The 22,276-nt window shown below is 45.1% G+C and overlaps 1 protein-coding gene across 1 annotated transcript in view; it reads right to left on the minus strand.

Annotated features, from left to right (window-relative positions):
* The window catches only part of NDC1 (NDC1 transmembrane nucleoporin), a 2,145,343-nt gene that overhangs the window by 152,343 nt on the left and 1,970,724 nt on the right, over window positions 1–22,276 (minus strand). Inside the window, exon 16 of the mRNA XM_044085460.1 lies at window positions 3,909–4,009. Coding sequence (XP_043941395.1) covers window positions 3,909–4,009 — 101 coding nt within the window. The remainder of the gene's footprint in view (window positions 1–3,908; window positions 4,010–22,276) is intronic.

A 22,276-nucleotide genomic window follows, 5' to 3' on the forward strand; every position in this document is an offset into this window, starting at 1 on the left:
ATAGGGGAGGAGAAATAGCATAGGGGTTATCCTGAAGGAACAGTATGCTAAGAGTGTTTTGGAGGTGAAAAGACTGTCGGATAGAGTGATGTTTATGAAGCTGGAAATTGATGGTGTAATGATGAATGTTGTTAGTGCATATGCTCCACAAGCTGGGTGCGTGATGGATGAGAAAGAAAAAGTTTGGAGTGAGTTGGATAAAGTGGTGATGACTGTACCAAGGGTGAGAGAGTGGTGATTGGAGCAGATTTCAATGGGCATGGTGGCGAAGGGAAGAGAGGGGATTAGGAAGTGATGGGTAGGTATGGTGTTAAGCAAAGGAATGCACAAGGTCAAATGGTAGTGGATTTTGCGAAAATTACGGACATGGCTGTGGTGAATACGTATTTTAACAAGAGGGAGGAGCATAGGCTGACGTACAAGAGTGGAGGGAGTTGCACACAGGTGGATTATATCTTATGTAGAAGGGGCAGTCTGAAGGAGTTTGGAGACTGTAAAGTGGTGGCAGGGGAAAGTGTAGTTAGGCAGCATAGGATGGTGGTTTGCAGGATGTCAAGAAGAGGAGGAGAAGTGTGAGGGCAGCATCAAGGATCAAATGGTGAAAACTGAAAAAGGGTAATTGTGAGGTGGAGTTCAGGGAAGAGTTAAACAGGCACTGGGTGGCAGTGAAGAGTTACCGAATAGCTGGGTAACTACAGCAGAGCTAGTAAGGGAGAAGGCTAGAAAGGTGCTTGGTGTGACATCTTGAAAGAGGAAGAAGGACAAGGAGACCTGGTGGTGGAATGAGGAAGTACAGGAGAGTATACACACAAAGAGGTTGGCGAAGAAGATGTGGGATTGTCAGAGAGTTGAAGAAAGTAGCCAGGAGTATAAGGAGATGAGGTGCATGGCAAAGACAGAGGTGGCAAAGGCTAAGGATAAGGCGTATGAAGAGTTGCATGAAAGGTTGGACACTAAGGAGGGAGAAAAGAACCTGTACCAATTGGCTAGACAGAGTGACCGAGCTAATAAAGATGTGCAGCAGGTAAGGGTGATAAAGGATAATGAGGGAAACGTACTCACAAGCGAGGAGAGTGTGTTGAGCAGATGGAAAAAGTACTTTGAGGGGCTGATGAATGAAGAGAATGAGAGGGAGAGAAGGTTGGATGATGTGCGGATAAGTGAATCATGAAGTGAAGTGAATTAGCAAGGAGGAAGTAAGGATAGCGATGAAGAGAATGGAAAGGCTGTTGGTCCAGATGACATACCTGTGGAAGCATGGAGGTATTTAGGTGAAATGGCAATGGAGTTTTTAACTAGATTGTTTAATGAAATCTTGGAAAGTGAGAGGATGGCCCGAGGAATGGAGAAACAGTGTTTTGGTACCGATTTTTAAGAATAAGGATGATGTGCAGAGCTGTGGTAACTACAGAGGGGTTAAATTGATCAGTCACAGCATGAAGTTATGGGAAAGAGTAGTGGAAGCTAGGTTAAGAAGAGAGGTGATGATTAGTGATCAGCAGTATGGTTTAATGCCAGGAAAGAGCACTAGAGATGTGATGTTTGCTCTGAGAGTGTTGATGGAGAAGTAAAGAGAAGGTCAGAAGGAGTTGCATTGAGTCTTTGTGGACTTAGAGAAAGCATATGACAGGGTGCCTAGAGAGGAGTTGTGGTATTGTATGAGGAAGTCGGAAGTGTCAGAGAAGTATTTAAAATTGGTACAGGATATATACGAGGGTAGTGTGACAGCAGTGAGGTCTGCGGTGGGAGTGACAGATGCGTTTAAGATGGAGGTGGGATTACATCAAGGATCAGCTCTGAGCCCTTTCTTATTTGCAATGGTGATGGACAGGTTGACAGACTAGATCAGACAGGAGTCCCCGTGGACTATGATGTTTGCAGATGACATTATGATCTGTAGTGAGAGTAGGGAACAGGTGGAGGTGACCCTGGAGAGGTGGAGATATGCTCTAGAGTGAAGAGGAATGAAGGTCAGCAGGACTAAGACAGAATATGTGTGTGTGAATGAGAGGGAGGATAGAGGAATGGTGAGGATGCAGGGAGTAGAGGTGGTGAAGGTGGATGAGTTTAAATACTTGGGATCAAAAGTTCAGAGTAATGGTGAGTGTGGAAGAGAGTACAGGCAGGATGGAGTGGGTGGAGAAGAGTGTCAGGAGTGATTTGTGACAGACATGTACCAGTAAGAGTGAAAGGGAAGGTCTACAAGAGGGTAGTGAGACCAGCTATGTTATATGGGTTGGAGAGAGTGGCATTGACAAAAAGGCAGGATTCAGAGCTGGATGTGGCAGAGTTAAAGATGTTAAGATTTGCACTGGGTGTGATGAGGGTGGACAGGATTAGGAATAAGTATATTAGAGGGTCAGCCCAGGTTGGAAGGTTTGGAGACAAAGCCAGAGAGGCAAGATTACGTTGGTATGGACATGTGCTGAGGAAGGATGCAGTGTATATTTGGAAAAAGATGCTAAGGTTGAAGTTGCCAAGTAACAGGAAAAGAGGAAGGCTTAAGATAAGGTTTATGGATGTGGTGAGAGAGGACAAGCAGGTGGTTGGTGTGGCAGAGCAAGATGCAGAGGACTGGAAGAAATGGAAACAGATGATCCACTGTGGCGACCCCTAATGGGAGCAGCCGAAAGAAGAAGCTTTAGACTGTATATCTTTGCTACTGGTTTTATTTAGCTCGTTACCAGGCCGTGGCTGAGAAGGATCTTTTGACCATTCTACTCACAAGGTAAGCAAAATAAATAAATGAATAAATAAAATGAAAGGGGGAAAAAGCACAATCACCCATCTCATCACTGCTTTCGCCACTGGCAACATTTGTAAATAATGAATATAATGCAAGAGCCAGGAAGACAAATTCCTGAAGAAAGTATTGTGATACATTATGCAAACTGAGCAAGATGCTCCAAGCGAAAAGCTGAAAATCAGAGAAATGCTAAAGAATAGGAAGACGCAGCTAAGTCGCGTTTCCCTTATATGTGGCAGTACAGGGATCATAGAGGGAGAACAACACACTTTGGAATGAAGTTTAGGGTGCAGTTATACTTCAAATATCTCAGATATTGAAAGTAAAACAAAGGGCCTCCACAGTTTCCACTTTGATGTAAATATCTTCATCTCATTTTCTTACTCTGTTGTAGTCTGTAGGATCCAATTCTTATTGGTCTTACCTTCCACAATGATTTTATCTGCTAGTCTTGTTGGTTACTGCAGGTTTCTCCACAAAACGTTTGTAGTTCACTCTACTTTCTCCAATGACACAAATAACTATTTTTGAAGGATGGAGAGAGGTCACTGTACTGTGTGTTGCAAGCCACAATGTATCTTTGTTTACAGAGTACATACTGAATTCTGATCACTGTCTCATTGATTCTCAAAAGCATTAGTGTCCAAGTGTGTCATTAACATGCAGATTTCACAAATGAAAATTATACATGGTCAAGTATCTGCCCTCTACAGTAGAACAACCCAAAACATCCAGCAAACATATTCAGAAGAAGGTTTTTAGATAGGGGTATTTCCAGCCTTCAATAAACACCCTTGATGTCTTGACAGATTTGCAACACTGCCGTCATAAATGATCAATGCTGTATCACCTACTCATAGTATTAGCACAACACTACCTTTAAAAAAATATTAAACAGTGTGAAGATCTAACTTACCTCCTCCTGTACAACAAGCAATGTCCTAAGAATAGGTGGAAATTTAACTACAAAATGGCTCGTAAACACATCCAGGAGGAGGACTCCGACAGAGGTCAAATATGTCCAGTAATCATTAAAAACCCATAACGTCTTGATAGATTTCCACCACTGCTGTCATAAAGCAGTCTGTAAATCAATGTTGGATCACTTACCTAAGTGAATACTATCTTTACAAAACTTCAGTTACGACTAGAAAGATCTTACCTCCTGTAGAGCAAGTAATGCATTAAGAATAGATGGAAGTTTCATCTGTACGACACCAAACCTATCTTCTGATAATGAAGCTGCAACCAAATGTGACAAACCTAAAAACAAATAAACAATCTGCTCTTAGTATGGTATTTAACCAAGATGACAAGACTTGACAAGAGATCTGAGAATGTCCGACTCAAGAAGTGCAGTAGACAGACACTTCTCTGGCACATGCCCATGGCAACAAACCTGGATACAAAAAGTAAATAACACACAGGCCTACTCACTATCTTGGAAAACAGTAAAATTCACTAACCACAAAATACAGCTGTGTGAGTGACTAAGCAGAACAGTTTGTTGAGATCCAAAGTTAACTGACCACCTTCTTTGTCCCTGAATACAGTCCAATACACTAACAGTAACTCTTAATAAGCACAGGGTAAGGGTGTCAACTGACCCTGGTTCTGAGTTCTTGAGGATCTGTCAACAGAAAGGTAATATTTTTTGTCACAAGAATCATGGCTACAAGACTAATCAGTGCTTTCTTGAGTTGCGTTCTACACATATATAAAGTTCAGTACTGATGTTGGTCCAGGCGTCCGCTGACTGTAGGAGATCGACAGAGAGAGAGAGAGAGAGATACTAACACATTCTGTTTCCCAGCAGTATAAGACTGAGTTAATGGAATTTGTTGTAGATGTAATTACACTGCTGCACTTCATTGGGCTTGTAAGACAGTGTATACTTGTGTATAAATACCATAAATGCAGATGTTCGAGTGTATTCACTGTTACAATCCTGACTTGTGGGATTTCCTGCTGTGGAAACCCTTGACCAGCCCAATTACCAGAGGAAATTCTCCCTCCTCCTACAACTGGCGGACACCCTGACCGACGCCAGCAAGCTTGGGTATAAAGGGTGTCAGCTGACGTCATGATCTTAGTTTTTTCTTACCGCCTGAATGTAGGAGCCCTCTTAGATGAAAGTTAAGGGTCTTTGATAGATAATCTAATCAAGGAGGGACCCCCTGACTAAAGAAGCTTGTTAAAGCCTACTCTTTAGGCTGGGAGGGAAAGCATACTGCAACAGTGAATAAAACTCGAACGTCTACATTTATGGTATGTGTATACAACTCTATGTACTTCGTGTTTCACTGTTGTAGTCCTGACTTGTTTGGTGATTCCTAAAGCAGAGAAAAGGGGTGGAAGGTGGATTAAGGTGAGAAAAGGATGCCCTGTAAGATGAGAGTGGCAAATCCTGCTCTGGATTTGGAGACAGCTGATAAGTGGTAATGTGTGGTGAAGGTGTGCACTGAAGACCAGGCAGCAGTCTCCAGGATGTCCTTGGCGGGTACCCCTTTTAGGAAGGAAACAGACGCAGCAGTTGCCCTAGTAGTGTGTGTCCTAACATCAGGTGGCTTCTTACCATGATGGCTGTAACAGTAGGAGATACAGTGAGATCTCCATTTAGAAATGGTCTGCTTGGAAAATGGTTTCCCTTCAGAACTGGTGGCAAAGGTCACAAACTGCTGATTTAATTTTCTCACAGTCTTTGTTCTGTCAAGCTGCCTATGCACAAACAAGGAATGAAGAATTCTTTCCCATTATGTTTTTGGTTTAGGGAAGAAGGCAGGCAGATGTGTGGCTTGATTAAAGGTGTCGGTCACCAACTCAGGCATAAAGGAGAAGTTACTCCTGGGAGAAACTCTGGATGGAAGATGACGAAAGGTTCCACTGCCACAACTGCCTGCAGTTCAGAAACCCTTCTAGCAGAAGTGATAGCTAACAAGAAGGCAGTCTTCCATGTCAAGAATTTTAAGTCAGCAGAGACGGCTAGTTCAAATGGTGGAAGAGTAAGTTTTTCCAGAACAAATTTAAGGTCCCATGGTACAGCTGGAAGCCTTCTAGGTGGCTTGAGGTGGATCACCCTTTAAGGAACTGTTTCATATGAGAGTGAGAAAAGACAGGGGGTTGGGCAGGGATGTGGGCTGAGATAGCCGAGGCATGACTTTTTATGGAGGAGTAAGACAGGCCTTTGTCAAAGAAACTTGCCAGATAGGACAGGATGACTGTGATCTTGGCTAGAAGGGGATTCCGAGCATGTTGCACACACCAAAGGGAGAATCTCTTCCATTTAGCCAAATAAGATTTCCTGGTGCTAGGCCTTCTGGCCTCTCTAAGGATATCCTTAACTTGTTTGTCCAGGACAGGATCCCTTTAAGATGTTAAAGTATCCTCCATGCTGATAATTTGAGAGTCTGCATGTTAGGATGCATAATGTTTCCCCTGTTCAGAGTCAGAAGACTCAATCTCTGTGGCTGCTGCCATGGTTTTGTGTTGGTTAAGCTGAGCAGCAGAGGGTACCAATGCTGCCTGGTCCAGTCTGGGGCTATAACTGCCACCTTTGGCACTCTTCCCTTATCTTTAAGAGCACCCTGGTGAGCACAGGGATTGGAGGGAAGGCACAGATCAAGAGTCCTGTCCATGGGAATGAGGAGGAGTCTGTCTTCCAGACTAAATTTCTTTTCTGCCACCAAATCACCAACAAACTCAATACGACAAACAAAAGAAGCCAAGCTGTTCAACCACCACTAGCTTAATGCTGATTTGTTACCTTGGCAATTCGCCTTTTCAGGATAATTCAATCAGTTAAACAATGCACCTTAAATACAGGAAGAATTCCCATATATCAATTAATTATTCAATTACACAGTTAGTAATGTGCTTAAACTAATTAAATTTAGCTCAAAACATTAAATAATTTTTTATCTAAAAATCCTCATCACGGACAAACAACTGTTTCAAGATTAAGACCTCAAGGGGACAAAGTTCTGAAATTTAAAATCATTTTATTTTCCGATGTATTCAATTTTTGAATAAAACTGAACCCCTTAGAAGAAAAGGCTGTGTTAATACACTAAAGAAAGAACGGTGTCCAGACTTTGGTGAACCTTATGAAAATGTTCAGCTACGGGAAATTCCTGTTCTTAATATCACCCAAATGCTCAACGTACGGATTTTAACTTTGTTTAGTCTGACCTACATACCACTTGGGGTTGGTACAGGCACATCCCACTAGGTATACCACCCCATAAAACTCACAATCAAATATGTCATTGGATGCTTATTTATTTATTTTTTTTTTATTTCTTCTAGTATGCATTCACCACATTTGCTGGATTCTTTACAATTTGGGGAAATGAGAAGGATATGTACCAATTCTTCTGAAGAAGGACTTGAAGTAAGTTTAAGGGGAAATACATAAGATTGTTAGAATGTGGTTATTTCATTGAACAGCTGACTAAGTCTAGAATGAAACTTGATGGAGTTATTAGTACAACAGAAAAAAAGAGTAATATTTATTTTGAGCAAAATTTTAAGTGAGCGGGTGATAACGAAAAAATGTTTTTTGCAACTAAATATTCTTCCTTCTCACCATGGAAAGAATAGTTTCAGATTGCTAGCACTTGGTTTGTTTTGATGAAATAGTCAGTACGTTATTTCCTACACACATTTTCATATAGTAGATTCTATAATTTAAAGGAAGTGCTAAGTTTTGAACAAAAGATTAAATGTGGTACCCTGAAATTTTAGAGGTACATTTGCCTGTGGACACTGCAAGGTGCGCCTTTTAGCAAGAAATTTAACATGGACTAATTAATGGAAAGAATTTTATTTCCAAAGATAGGTTTGTGAGTCTTATGGGGTGGTATAAATAGTGGGATGTGCCTGTACCAACTCCAAGTGGTACGTGGGTCAGACTAAACAGAAAGTTAACATCTGTATATTGGAGTATTTAGGTGACATTAGGAAAGTACAGTTGTGTACACTTACCATAAATGTAAATGTTTGAGTGTATTCACTGTTGCAGTCATTACATTTGGGTTATCCTGCTGGCAGGTTGCCCTCAGTTGGCCTGAATTCCAAAGTCTTGGGTCCTGCGTCGGTTGCTGTTGCCTCTTCCCTGACGTCAGGTCGTCAGGGGTATAAAAGATGCAGCCGATGCCATTTTATTTATTTTTTCTTGCCCCAGATGTCAGGTGCCCCCAAAAAGGTAGGCTAAAATTATGTAAATAAAACATATATGCACCAAAATAAGCTTTACCTTCATCTATATGCAAATACACCACCTAGGTTGCATAGATTAGAGAAGTAAAGATAAGTTCCAGCAAAAATAAGGGGAATGGCGGGTGGGTAACCTGGACTGCAACAGTGAATACACTCGAACATCTACATTTATGGTAAGTGTACACAACTGTACTATGTTCTTCGTGTTTTACTGTTGCAGTCATTACATTTAGGTTGAGTCCCAAAGCTATGGTTGGGGGGCTGGAGCTAAACAGCATTAGGAGCGGCTATGAGGCCCTGCATAACTGCAGTGGCAAAGCCTGCCCTGGATTTAGAGTAAAGAGGCAGATTGTAATGTTTTGTAAAGGTATGCACTGAACTCCAAGTAGCAGCCTCCAAAATGTCTTTGGTTGGTACTCCCCTGAGAAAGGCTGCAGAAGTGGCTGCAGCTCTTGTTGAATGTAGCCTAATGCTCTTAGGCACTGGTTTGCCATGCTGTGAGTAGCAGAAACGAATGCAGTGACCTATCCACTTTGAAATGGTCTGCTTGGAGATAGCCTTTCCTTGTGATGCTGTGGCATATGCCACTAGTAATTTCTCTGTCTTTCTGAAAACTTTAGTTTTGTCCAAGTAGAATCTAAGTTGTCTGTGTACGTCCAAAGAATGCAGAATTTTCTCCCCCTTGTTCTGTGGATTTGGATAAAAGGTTGGCAAATGAATTGTTTGGTTAAGGGCTACACTGGATATCACCTTAGGCATAAATATAGGGTTTGTTCTCAGAGAGATCCTGTCTGGATAGAAAATGATAAAGGGTTCCACAGCCATGAGAGCCTGTAGCACTGAAACTCGTCTTGCAGAAGTTATTGCTAGAAGCAGAGCTGTTTTCCAAGATAAGAACTTTATGTCCGCAGTAGCAGCTGGCTCAAAAGGAGGTAAGGTGAGTTTTTCCAAGACATAATTGAGGTCTCATGCAGGTATTGGCATTCTCCTTGGAGGCCTTAAGTTTTTGGCTCCTCTGAGGTACTGTCTTAATAAAGGATGAGAAAAGAGTGGTGGCTCTGTATTGTAACGAGCTGAAATGGCAGAGGCATGGATTTTAATTGATGAGAAAGATAGGCCTTTGTCCAGCATCTCAGTTAAATATTGCAAAATCTGAGGAATATTTGGGACAGCTGTACCAGTTCCTTGAGCTTGGTTCCAAGCGCAAAATCTCTTCCATTTCCCAGCATAGGATTTTCTGGTACTAGGCCTTCTGGCCTCTAAAATGACATCCATCACAGCTTTACTGAGAGGTGTGGTTTGTATGGTTACATTATCCACCATGCTGCCAGGTTTAGGGCCCTGAGTTGGCTGCGCAGAATCTGATTGTTTTGCTGGGACAGTAGATGAGGTATTTGAGGTAAGATCCAGGCTGGGCATTGGGACAGGTTCCTTAAGATCAGATACCAGTACTGGCGTGGCCAGTCTGGGACAATCAGAATCATTTTTGGTTTCTCCTGCCTGACCTTTAGGAGTACCTTGGGGAGGAGAGGCAGTGGAGGAAAGGCATATACTGATAGGTTTGTCCATTTGAAAGATAAGACATCCACTTTCCAAGCTTGTCTGTGGTAAGTCCTTGTGCAGAATCTTTTTAGTTGATTGTTTTGAGGGGAGGCAAATAGATCTATGTCCGGGCATCCCCATTTCATTGTTATCATGCTGAAGACTTGTGGATCCAGGTGCCACTCGTGGGGATCCATGAGGTTTCTGCTTAGTTCATCTGCCAGAGTATTTTCCTTTCCTGGCAGGAATTTTGCCTGCAGATGAACTTGGTAAGTCAATGCTGTGCCCCAGAGCCATGGCCAGTCTGCACAGGGGATAAGAATGAGTGCCCTCCTGCTTGTTTATGTACCACATTGACCGTGGTGTTGTCTATCAGTAGTTGTCCTGGATGAAGTAGGTTCTTGAAGGCTGTCAGGGCATTTTGAACAGCTAGCATCTTTTTGACTGATATGTAAATGCTTTTGGTTTGTGGACCAGGTGCCCTGAATGCCTCTTCCTGCCATGTGTGCCCCCCCAGGCATAATCAGATACATCTGTCGTTAGGCTCTGCCTGGCTGGGGGTAGTGAGAATGGCTGTCCTTTGTTTTGGTGACAAGCCTTTGCCCACCATCGAAATTCCTGTTGCAGGCAGGGAATTAGAGTAATCATTGTTTCCAGACTGTGACAATGTTGTGTCCAGACACTTTTTAGGTACCACTGAATTTTCCTCATATGCAGTCTTGCATATGGAATTAGTAAGATGCAGGATGCCATGAAGCCCAAAGCCTGCAGAAATTTTCTTGCAGATATCTGGGCCTTTGTTGCCATTTCCTTGAAATAGATAGTCAGTTGCCTTCGTTTGCCTGGAGTGAGATAAGCCATCTGGGCAGTTGTATTTAAGCTTGCACCCAGGAATATTATCTCTTGAGAGGGTACTAGTTTTGATTTCTTTTTGTTGACTGTGTACCCTAGGCATGTTAAAAGTCTTATCACAAAAGTCAGATGCTGTAGTAGAATGTCCTTGTTCTCTGCTTGTATGAGGCAGTCGTCCAAGTAAGGATATATTTGTATTCCTCTTTGTCTGCAGTAAGCAATTACTGGTGCCAGGCACTTTGTGAAGACCCTGGGCGCAGTAGATAAGCCAAAGGGCAGTGCAGAAAATTGGTAATGCTTTGAGCCAGCCTTGAATCTGAGGTATCTTCTGCATGATTGTCTGATTGGGACATGCAGGTATGCCTCTTTTAGGTCTAAAGTCACGAGCCACGCCTTGCTTGCCCAGCATGAGCAGAAGCTGCTGTAAGGTCAACATCTTGAATTTTGGTATATCCAGGAAAGTGTTTAGTATAGATAGGTCCAGTATTGGCCTCCATGCTTTGCCCTTTCTGGGTACCAAGAACAGTCTTGAGTAAAATCTTTGTCCCTGCTCTTGCTGTGGTACTTTTTGAATAGCCCTCATGTCCATGAGAGCTGCGACTAGTTTTTGAGCCTCTGCCCATTGATTTTTTTGGCAGGTCTGGCCAACCGTTTGCCTTTGGCAGGGTATGGAAATGAAACTTGTAGCCTTGTGACACTGTCTAGAACTCATTTGTCCTGGGTTATAATGTGCCAATTTTGACAAAAAAGTGCTAGTTTCCCCCCTAAGGGTGCTGCCAGAAGATAAGTGCTTGGCGCAGGCAGGGGGAAGTCATTGGGACTGCTTCCTGTATGACTGTGATTTGTCTTCTCCACCTTTGGAGGTAGAAGCACTCCACTGCTTAGACCTGTAGGATCCTTGCGGCTGTGATCTCCCCCTTTGAGGTCTGTCTGAGACTGGAAAGGACCAATTCTTTGTAGGCCAGCGTCTGCTAAATCTAGGTGGCTGTACCTGTAAGAAATCCTTGACCGTTTGCATAGATTTAGCTTTGTCCTCCAACACCTCTTCTGCCTTAACACCAAACAAGGTATCATGTTGTAAAGGAATATCCAATAATTTTGCTTTAACATGGTCAGGCAGATTTTGTTCCTTTAACCAAGCATGCCTCCTAATGACAGAACCCGTAACAGCAGCCCTGCAGGAGGCCTCCAGAGAATCAAACCCACATTGCAAAGTATGCTTTCCAACTTGTTCAACAGGATGCAATAAATCCTGCATTTCTTTGTTTTCTGCACATTCAGAATTTGCCATCATTTTCTGTTTAAGCAGTGTCATGATATATTGCTGATATTTGAGCATATGAAACTGGCAATTTAAGGCCCTTATAGCCAAAGTAGCGGATGTGTAAATCTTTTCCCCCATCTGTCCAGCGCCCTAGAATCCCTGTCAGAGGGGGTAGGATTTTTTGCAGTAGGAGCCTTGACCCCTTTTTGACCCTGAGAAATAGTTTCTGGGTCTGCACTAGGATTTTTGAAAAGGAATTTATGAGAATCAGGGACCCTGTAGTATTTGTCCGGCTTAACAGGAGTTGGAGGTAAAGAATCAGGGGTCAGACTAGACTCTGAGAACACATCTACAATGTTCAACACAGGTAGAATAGCTAGAGGCCTGTGTTGGGGTAGTAAAAGGAAGTCTCTGAGCCTTTTCTTAGATTCTGAAAAATCTTGGCTCTCCCAGTGGAAGTGCTCCCTCATGGTATGCAAGGTTTCCCCAAAAGAGTAGTCCTCAGGAGGAGAAGCTGAAGGAATTGATTCTTCAGCATCAGAATCCTCATGGGAGGGAAGAGAGTATTCCTGATCAGAAGAGGAATCAGAAGAAATGGAAACCTGATCTGAAGATTCATAGTCTGTCTCTTGCCTAGGTCTCTTATCAGGAGGGGGATGGGAACCCCTGATCAAGGTAATTAAGTCTTTGGCCATTTTGAGCATCTGTTTTTTGGGCATGGAGGCCTGTCCTTGTGACTGGTGAACTTGTTTCTTTGCCTTTAAAGGTGTTTTAGTCTTTGAAGTCGGTTTAATATATAATTGTTTAGGTCTGAATACACCCTCAGAAGCTAATGCCTGCTCAGCGGCTCCCGACCCATCTGAGGGAATAATCTCCAAGGCTCCAATACCTTGAGTTTCCTGTGGCCTGGCCGACTCCACGTGGGAGTCGGTAGCAGCCTGTGACTCCAAAGTAGCAGGTGTCAGGGGCTGCGAAAGCGCCTCACTGAGAACCGGCGACTTGCTTAGGAGAAGCTTCGTCGTCAGTTTTGGACCTCGGTTGCCTGCCTTTTTCTTTGCGTTTTTTTGTTAACTCCGGTAGTCGGACGGCTTTCCAACGACATTATATAATTAAATCTTCGCCCAAAATAGCTTAATGCAAAATCGCACTGACGCTTAATAGTGCGTTGGTTAAATCTAGCACAAAACCGACAACTAGCAACATCGTGGCCAGGGCCTAGGCAAGGAATACAGTAAGAATGAAAGTCCTTATGAGGTATTTGCTTCCCAAAAGAAATACAATTAACTTTTTCTGACATCGGTCTGGAGCAAGAAAAACATTTCCCCAACGGGGTACTTAGCTTTTAATGAAGACTTCGGATCTGAAACTCTAACACGAAAATCTCAGGAGTCGGCCGACCGGCACTTGCGAACTGCTTCTGCTTCAGGCACCACGCGGCAAGAAAATAAAATGGTGCCGGCTGCATCTTTTATACCTCTGACGATCTGACGTCAGGGAGGAGCTGACAGCAACCGACGCAGGACTCAAGACTTTGGAATTCAGGCCGACTGAGGGCAACCTGCCAGCAGGATAACCCAAATGTAATGACTGCAACAGTGAAACACAAAGAACATCAGGAATTTCAAAAGTCCAATAACTGAACATTTTCATAAGGTTCACAAAGGTCAGTTTACTAGCACAGCCTTTTCTTCCTGGGGTGGGGAGTGGGGGTGCAATTTTGCTCAGAAATGGAATATATTGGAAAATAAAATTATTTTAAATTTCAGAACATTGTCCCCTAGGGAATCTTAATCTTGAAATAAATGTTTGTCCAGGATATGGGTTTTTAGATAAAGACGTTATTTAATGTTTGTAAGCTCATTGTTACTTGTGTAATTGAATAATTAATTGATATATGGGCTTTCTTACTGTATTTAAAGACACAATGTTTAACAGAGTATTTTGCTTGGTGACAAAGAGGTCTATGTGAGGAATTCCCCTTTTTTTGGCTATGCTGAGAAAGGTTACCCAATGCAGTTGCCACTCGTGGGGAGCTGACAGACTTCTGCTAAGGTGGTCTGCTAACTGGCTGTGCACACCTTGCAGGTACTGTGCCAAAAGGTGTAACCCCATGGAGTGTGCTGTTTCCCCAAACATCCTTTGCTAGATGACAGGAGGGGGTAGGAAAAAGTTCCCACCCTGCTTAAGTATCACGTGGCTGTGGTATTTCCCATTTTCACCACTAGCAACCTGGTTTCAGTTTCTCTCTGAAGGTTAGTAGATCTTTCTGGACTGCCATATCCCTTTAAGTTCAAGTGTTTGTCTCTGAGCTTGGGGTTTCATGTCCCATGCGTTTGGAAGTGGCTGAAGTGTGCACCCCAGGCTACCTCTGAGGCATCTGTGATCAGTGGTTGCGCCTGGGAGGGGAATCTGAAGGGGGGATACTCGGGTTGAGGGAGCAAGTTGTGGCCAACCATGCAAATTCCTCCTAGAGGCAAGGAATCAGTTTGATCTTGGCTTAGAGTGGTTGTGAATGCTGGCACCACACATTCTTGAGGTACCACTGGTGTTTCCTCATGTGTAGCTTGGCCAGGGAAATCATAAGGATGCAAGAAGCCATGTACCTCAGAACCCTGATGTATTCCCTGGCTATGAAAAAGTCCCTGTCCATGACTTTTTGAAAGTACAGAGTCAGGAAGGAGTCCTTGTCTGGAGGTAAGGATGCCTTTTGGAGTGTGGAATCTAGCAGGGCCCCAGAATACAATTCTGGTTGTCAGGTCTGTTTGGGAGTTTTGATGATTTATGGTGAACCCCAGGGAGGTTGAGAGGTTTTGGGTGAACATTAAGTCTGAGTTGAGTTTTTCCAGGCTGGATAAGGCAAGTGCCCAGACAGGGGTAAATTTGCACCCCCTTTGTTCTGCAGAAGGCAATTAGAGGGGCTAAGCATTTTGTTAAGACCCTGGCAGCAGTAGACAAGCCAAAGGGCAGACCACAAAATTGATAGTGCTTGGTACCTGCTCTGAAGGACAGAAATCTTCTGTGCAATTCCTCTAGGAGGATATGTAGGTATGCGCCTTTTAAATCTATGGTAACCATGAAAGCCTTTGAAGAAATCAAGGGCAAGAGTTTTTGAAGGGCCAACATCTTGAATTTTGGGACCTATATGAATTGGTTGAGGGCAGACCGGTCCAGTATAAGCCGCCATGTGTCTTTCTTCCTGAGAATTAAGAGGAGTCTGGAGTAGAAACTTCTTCCTTTTGGTGCTCTGGGACTGTTTCCACTGAGCCCTGGGCATATAGAATCTCTATTTGGGAAACAGCCTCTGCCCTTTAGTTTGGGCTGCTTGAATTTGAGCTTGTAGCCCCCTAATTGTTTAGCACCCACTGGTCTGAACTTATGAGGGACCAATTCCCTAGGAAAAATGCTAGCCATCCTCCAAATCTGGGAGAAAGAAAGGGAGGGAAATCTATCATGAAAGAGTCAGGATTGTTCCCTGCAAGGGCCCTGTTGCCTGTAACTCCCTGGCTTAGAGGTTTCTGAATGCCATTGCCTGGATCTTTGGTGCAGCCTCTGGCTCCTTTCCCTACATGGCTTTCTTTGCCTAGCCTTAGAGCAATGCTTAGAAGGATAGTTTCTACTGAAACGAGGGGGCTGCATTTGCAGGAAATCTTTAACAGTCTGCATCGACTTGGCTTTATCTTCCATTTTTTTTCAGCACAGCTTCTGTTTGGGGCCAAAGAGGAACTCCTTGTCCAAGGGGGCATCGAAGAGATTTGATATGATGTGCTCTGGGAGATCCTGTTCCCTCAACCATGTGCGTCTCCTAATTACAGAGCCTGTAGCTGCAAGCCCTGCTAACGGCTTCCATAGCTTCATCCCCATAGAGGAGGGAATGTTCTGCTAGCCGGGATCTGGAATTGCAAGGTCCAATAACCCCTTAGAGAGCACCTTGTTCTCTAAAGTCGTGAGCTTCTGTCTCATCTAATCCAGTAAAGTCTCCTGGTATTCTACCATGTGGAACTGGCAGTTTAATGCCTTCATAGATATGGTGGCAGAAGTCTAAACGTTTTTGCCAAATCTATCTAGGGCCCTACCTTCTTTATATGTGGTCAAAGGATTTCTGGAAGGAACTAGCTCTGGCTCCTTTGGGGCTGGGTCACGACCTGTGGGTCAGCTGTAGGTTTCTTAAAGAGATGCTTATGAGAATCCAAAAACCTATAAAATTGGTCTGATTTTCTAGGGGAAAAAGGGAGGGAGTCTGGCTTCAAGGAAGAGTCCAGAGAGATGTCATCCACAACTTCCAGAACAGGAGGAATGGTGAGGGCTTTATATTCTTGGAGGTTAAGAAATTCCCTAATCCTTTTCTTGGACTGAGGGTAATCCTGGGCTTCCCACTGGAAATGTTCCCTCAAAGTGTGCAGTGTTTCCCCAAAAGATAAGTCCTCAAAAGGGGAAGCAGAAGCCAGATTGTCCTTAGAGTTTGAGTTTTCAAAGGATGCAGTGGAGGGGGCACTCTTCAAAAACAGAATCCTCCTGGTCAGAATCCTCATCTGACTCAAAGGGATCAGAAAGGACATCTGGAAGGGAATTTCTTTTTCCTAGGAAGGATTCAGAAGGGGGTTGCATGCCTCTAACAATGGAAATAAGGTCCTCTGCCAATCTCACAAGGCCTGGCTGATAAACCTGTGAGTGGGAGCTGGTAGGCCTTAGCTGGGGCTGAGAGAAAGGAGGACTCCACAACGCTATAAAAATAGAAGTTATGTTCTTACCATAACGTTCCATGTTAGTTGTCTTCTTCTCGCCTTCTTCTTGCTGGATGGGTTCGGAGCCGACCTCGGCTCCGACTCGGCCACTCTAAAGCTCGAGAGTTGGTTCCACCGGCTCGAGGCTCCCCTTATATCCCACAATGCTAGGCGAGAGTTACCTCAGATCTCGTTTGTAAGCTAACCCCAGCTTATAATAGTAACAGAATAACTGTAAAACAGAGTCCACCTCTAACAACAGGAAGAAGAAGGGTGACCTACATCCTGACCCAGAAAATATGCCCAACAGCATATGTCTTAAGAAAGAGGTGGTAGAAAGAGAGGTCACGATCACAACTCCTCTAGGTCTGTCCAGGCCAGGGGGAAGGAGGGTGGGACGCAAGAAGAAGGCGAGAAGAAGACAACTAACATGGAACGTTATGGTAAGAACATAACTTCTATATGTTAAGTTGTCTATCTCGCCTTCATTCTTGCTGGATGGGACCGCGTCCCTAGCACCTTGTCCCGGGTGGCCTAACGGAACAGACTCCTGAGAACAGTGGAACCAAAATTAGCTCCATGCCTAGAAGCTAAATCCAACTTATAATGGGAAATAAAAGTGTGAGGAGTAGCCCAAGTAGCCGCTGCACAAATGGTGTCAATAGGCAGTCTGTCTTGGAAGGCTAGAGAAGTAGCCAAAGCTCTGGTGGAATGGGCTTTAGGTTTATTAGGCAGTTTTGGTGTCTAATCTCATAAACAAGGGTAATCAGAGATGTTAGCCATCTGGATAAAGATACCTTTGAAACTGGAAGTCCCTTTCTGCTTTCCGCATAGGAGACAAACAGCTGATCAGATTTTCTGAATAGTTTCGTCCTGTCCAAGTAGTACCTTAATTGACGATGAACATCCAGGTAGTGTAATTTTTGTTCAGACCTATTTGAATACTCCGGAAAAAGACAGGAAGGTCAATGCATTGGTTTAGATTTGATGTTGAAACCACCTTAGGCAAAAGGACGGGTTAGTTCGAAGGAAACTCTGTCCTTATGAAACACAAGGTAAGGAGAACGACAACTGAGTGCTTGAAGTTCTGAAATTCTTCTAGCTGATGTGATAGCCACCAGAAAGAGAGTTTTCCATGATAATAACTTTAAGGAACATGAAGCTGCAGGTTCGAAAGGGGAGAGAATCAAAGAAGCAAGAACTAAATTTAGGTCCCAAGGAGAAGGAGGATTTCTTACAGGAGGTCTGAGAAGAAAAACTCCTTTCAAAAAGGCTTTGCAGAGTTTGTGGGACATTAGGGCAGATTCAGAAATACCCACATGGAAATTAGAAATAGCTGCCAATTGAACCTTAAGAGTAGATGGAGATGAACCTGCATGGAAGAGTTCAGCTAGAAAATCAAGGACTAGTTGGATGGAAGCGTGAAAGGATCTATGTCCTTTCCTTGTGCCCAATATGAGAAGCGTTTCCACTTACTCAAATAAATCTTTCTAGTGGAAGATTTATGGGAAGCTATCAAAATATCTCTAACAGAGTGAGATAATTGAGGAAGCCTGGCTACGGTTGGAAGTGGAGGAACCAAGCAGTGAGGTTCAGAGAGGGAAGGGAGCGATGAAACTGACCCGACTGATGGATCAAAAGATCTGGAACTAGGTCCAGATTCCACGGTCGCCCCAAAAGAAATCGATGTAGAAAGGGGAACCACACTTGTCGAGGCCAGTAAGGAGCAATGAGGATCAATGAGGCCTTCTGAGCGATAGCTTTCTGTATTACTTGAGAGATCAGTGGGAAAGGAGGAAATGCATACAGAAGTCCCCGGGGCCAAACTTGGACTAGCGCGTCCCTGCTGGGTTGGCCTGGTAAAGGGAATAGAGTGAAGTACTCTCTGCACTTGCTGTTTTGGGGAGTAGCAAAAAGATCGCAGCAAGGCTGACCCCACTTGAGAAATATCTCTCTCACTACAGAGTCTTTCAGAGACCACTCGTGAGGCATGAGAATAGCTCTGCTCAACTTGTCCGCAATGTGATTGGACTTCCCGGGAATGTGCGTTGCTATCAGAAAACGCTGAGAAGAAATCGCCCATTGCCACAGTCTGAGTGCTTCTCGACACAGGGGGTATGATCTGGTTCCGCCTTGTTTGTTGATGTACCACACTACAGACATATTGTCTGTCTGGATTGCAATCGTTCCCAAGGGAAGAGAGTCTTGAAGGGCTTGCAACGCTAAAAGCACTGCTCTCATCTCCAGAACATTTATGTGCAAGTGGCAATCGCTTGGTTGCCACGTGCCCAGGACTGTCCTGCCCTGATAATGCCCCCACCCGATCAGGGAGGCATCCGTTGTCAGAGTAGCAACCGGAGGAGGTGGAACAAATGGTCTCCCCAACAGGAGCTGGGGGGAAGACATCCACCACATGAGATGCTTTTGCACGCTTGCGTGATCATAATGGTGTGAGACATTGGAAGTTCCTGGTATGACCATTGAGAAAAAGCATCCACTGAAGGATCCGCATGTGGTATCTGGCCAATGGGAGGAGAGGTATGGCGCTGCCATGATTCCCAACACCTTTAGAACTAACCTGGCCTTGGCTCTGTTGTTGTTGAGAAGAAGAGACACCAATTTTTGAATGTCTGATATCCTTTGGTTCGTTAGTGTTGCAGACATGTTTACAGTATCTAAATTTGCGCCTATGTAGGTAATAGTACGACAAGGCGACAAAACAGACTTTTCGCAATTTATTGAGATACCCAGTTCTTGACAGACGCGAAAAGTGTAATCTCTGGCCATCAAAAGGAGATGCTTGGTGGGAGCTGTGAGGAGCCAGTCGTCCAAATATGGAAACACCTGGAATCCTTGTCGGCTCAGGTGAGAAGCTACCACTGCCATGCATTTGGTAAACACCGGGGCAGTGGTGAGACCAAAGGGCAGGGCCCTGAATTGAAAATGACTGGTTCCCAGCCTGAAGCGGAGGAATCTTCTGGAGCGTCTGTTCATTTTTATGTGATAGTACGCGTCCTGAAGGTCTATAGAGCACATCCAGTTTCCTTTTCCCAATAGGGGAAGAATGGATTGCAGCGTGACCATCCGAAATCTTGTTTTCTTGACCGATCTGTTCAAGATACTGAGATCCAAAATTGGTCTCCAGTCCCCTGTTTTCTTTGGAACTAAAAAGAACCTTGAGTAGATTCCGGATCCTAGTTGGTCTGCTGGCACTGGCTGAATAGCTCTTTTGCAAGCAGTTTTGAAATTTCCAAAGCTGCTATATCCCTTTGAGCGGGTGGGACATCTGGAAGGGATTTTTTTGACTGATTTGGAAAACGAAGAAAGGGGATAGAATAGCCTTCGGAAATGATGGACTGTACCCATTTGTCTTGTGTCAAGGATAGCCAGGCTTCTGGGTACAGTGACAATCTTCCCCCGACTGCCTCGAAGATGGGCAGCCGGGCAACACCTCAGGGATGCTGAAAGGGCTTATCGGAGAACGCTTCTCGATTGCCCTGGTTCTGCGGACCCTCTGCCTCTAGGGCTTACGTCTACCATTGTTGTTCCCCCTCTGCCTCTGGCGGGAACCGACTCTGTCGGCCAGGCGAAGTCCCTTGGGATTGTTTACGGAACCACATCTTTCCCCTTCTGGCCTTTGGGGTAAGGCCTAGAAGGAGTAGAAAACGGACTGACGGCAGAAAGGGTCTTGCCATCAGTCTCGCACCTAGTCAGGGTTTCTTTCACTTGTGGACCAAAAAGAGATGATCCATCAAAAGGGGAGTTCGTGAAAGACGCCTTGAAAGGTTCCGCAAAATTGCATAGCCGCATCCAGGCGTGCCTACGTAAGGCTACCCCTGTTCCTGCGCTCTGCTCGCTCCATCGGCCGCATAAGAGAGGAGGCATGGAGGAGTTGGAAATAGAATTAAGGATAGCCAGCTGCGTGTTCATTTTTCTTGGAAACCCGCAGCTGTAGGGTTCTTACATTTCACTCGCTTCTTTGATCAAGTCCCTTTGAAGACGAAAGTGAAATGGCACAGGTAATTCAGCTAACGCATAGTAAATGTCGCTGAGGAGAACATCCGCTTCCCGTACCTATCCATGGACCTAGATTCCTTGTTAGGTGGATGGACAGGCACTGAAGGATCAGCCAGTTCCTTCTTTGTGGCGGCAGCTACCACCATAGCATCCACAGAGACTCCTTTTGATAAAAATTCCTTGTCTGCTGGAGCTGTGATGAATTTGGAGGGTCTCCTGGGAGTGGGGTCCACTGAATCAGGAGCCGCCCATGCCTTTTTAGCAACCACCTGCATGAGGGGGTCAAGGGGGGGACACCCAGGAGGTGGAAGGACGAGAGCCAAACGCCTCAAGATACACAGATTCGTCCTCCGAAGGGTTGAGGGCTGGCCAATTTCCCCTCTGTTTAAGGATCTCCAGAATGTCTGCAAAAGAGACATCTTCAGAAGGGGAACGGGGGGAACCCTCAGAATCATCCAGATCTGTGTCGGACGTGATAGACTCAGGTGAGTCAATGTGCTTCCTCTTGCACTTCCTCTTCCGAGGGGCTCTTCTGCCAAATCAGGAGAGGCCTCGAAGAGGATGAAATCCCACAGGGGCTCCTGAGGAGTTGGCTCTCTGCGGTCCGGGATGAGGGAGTGAGTCGACTTACCCTGAGGCAGCATAGAGGGAGGGGCTGACGGAGCCGACTGTGGAGTAGAGCCAGGCTCTAACACACTCCGCATGACCTCGAAAGCACCCCTGTCAGGCAGAGCCAGAGGTCCCAGCCCGAGGAGCTAAGAACCCCTCGGCACCGACAGTGATGGCTCCGAGGCCGATGTCGGAGCCGAACTCACCAGCGCCAAGCACCGAGAGGGAGAGGGGGTCGGACAAGGGTCCGATGCCACTCACCCCTCGGAGCCGACGAGGGAAGTCCGCGCCGAGATTCCTCCATGGAAGAAAACGGAGCCGACGACGGAGCCGAAGACAATTGTCTCGGCCCGAGGTGACCACAGTCTCGGTTCCGACACGACCCGGCTCCGTGCTCAAGAGAGTCGAAGGATGAAGGAGTTGATGGACGGGACAGGCACCGACTGATGAGTCGGGCTCTGAAGCATCTGGGCCAGTGCCTCAGACTTGAGTAGTCGACTCACCACCCTCTGAAGGTCATGATCGGACAACCTCGATGACCTAGAGGAATGAGACCTTTGGCTCCGTTCAGACAGCAGGGGAGAACCTGGAGCCGAATGAACGGAGCCAAGAGAAGGTGACCTAGACCTCTTTCTGGTTGTCGGCTCCGAAGGTCTTGTCGGAGCCGACACAGGTACCTCGATAACCTCGGCCCCGGCCGGAGCCGAGGGAGCCACAGAAACTGTGGACTGAGTCTTATCGGCTCCAGCCGGAGCCGATAAAGGCAAAGGTTGAACAACCTGAGGTCTCGGCTCAGAAGCCGGAGCCGAAGACCTCGATGCCTTGGAGGGCTTCCCTGTTGAGACAGACAGGGAATCCTCAGGCTTCAACAAGCCTCTCAAAATGAGCTTGTTTTTTCTTTCCTGCAGGACCCTGGGGCTGAAGCCATGGCAGACAGCACAGGAGTCCTGCAGGTGCAAAGGCCCCAGACAATAGACACAAGAAGTGTGAGCGTCTGTCAGAGACATTTTCTGACAGCACGCATCACACTTCTTGAATCCGGAGACCTTTGCTTCTTTAGACATAGCCTAACTGGTGAACACAAACACACACTCAAACACACCAGTTATACCCTGTCAAAAACACAATTATAGTAAAATATACTAAAAATAAGTACAATAAGCAGTAGTACTACACAAACACTCCCTAGGGAAGGGAAGGCCTAAGGCCCAAGGGAAGAACTAAAAGTTCTTTTGACAAGAAACGGGAAGAAATAGGTTCGGGATAGAGTTTAATGAACTACACTAATTTAGGAATAATTAAACTAAA

This window comes from Protopterus annectens, chromosome 10.part0 (assembly GCF_019279795.1).
Source record: "Protopterus annectens isolate FY-2018-M chromosome 10.part0, PAN1.0, whole genome shotgun sequence".
In the NCBI taxonomy this organism is placed as follows: domain Eukaryota; kingdom Metazoa; phylum Chordata; order Ceratodontiformes; family Protopteridae; genus Protopterus; species Protopterus annectens.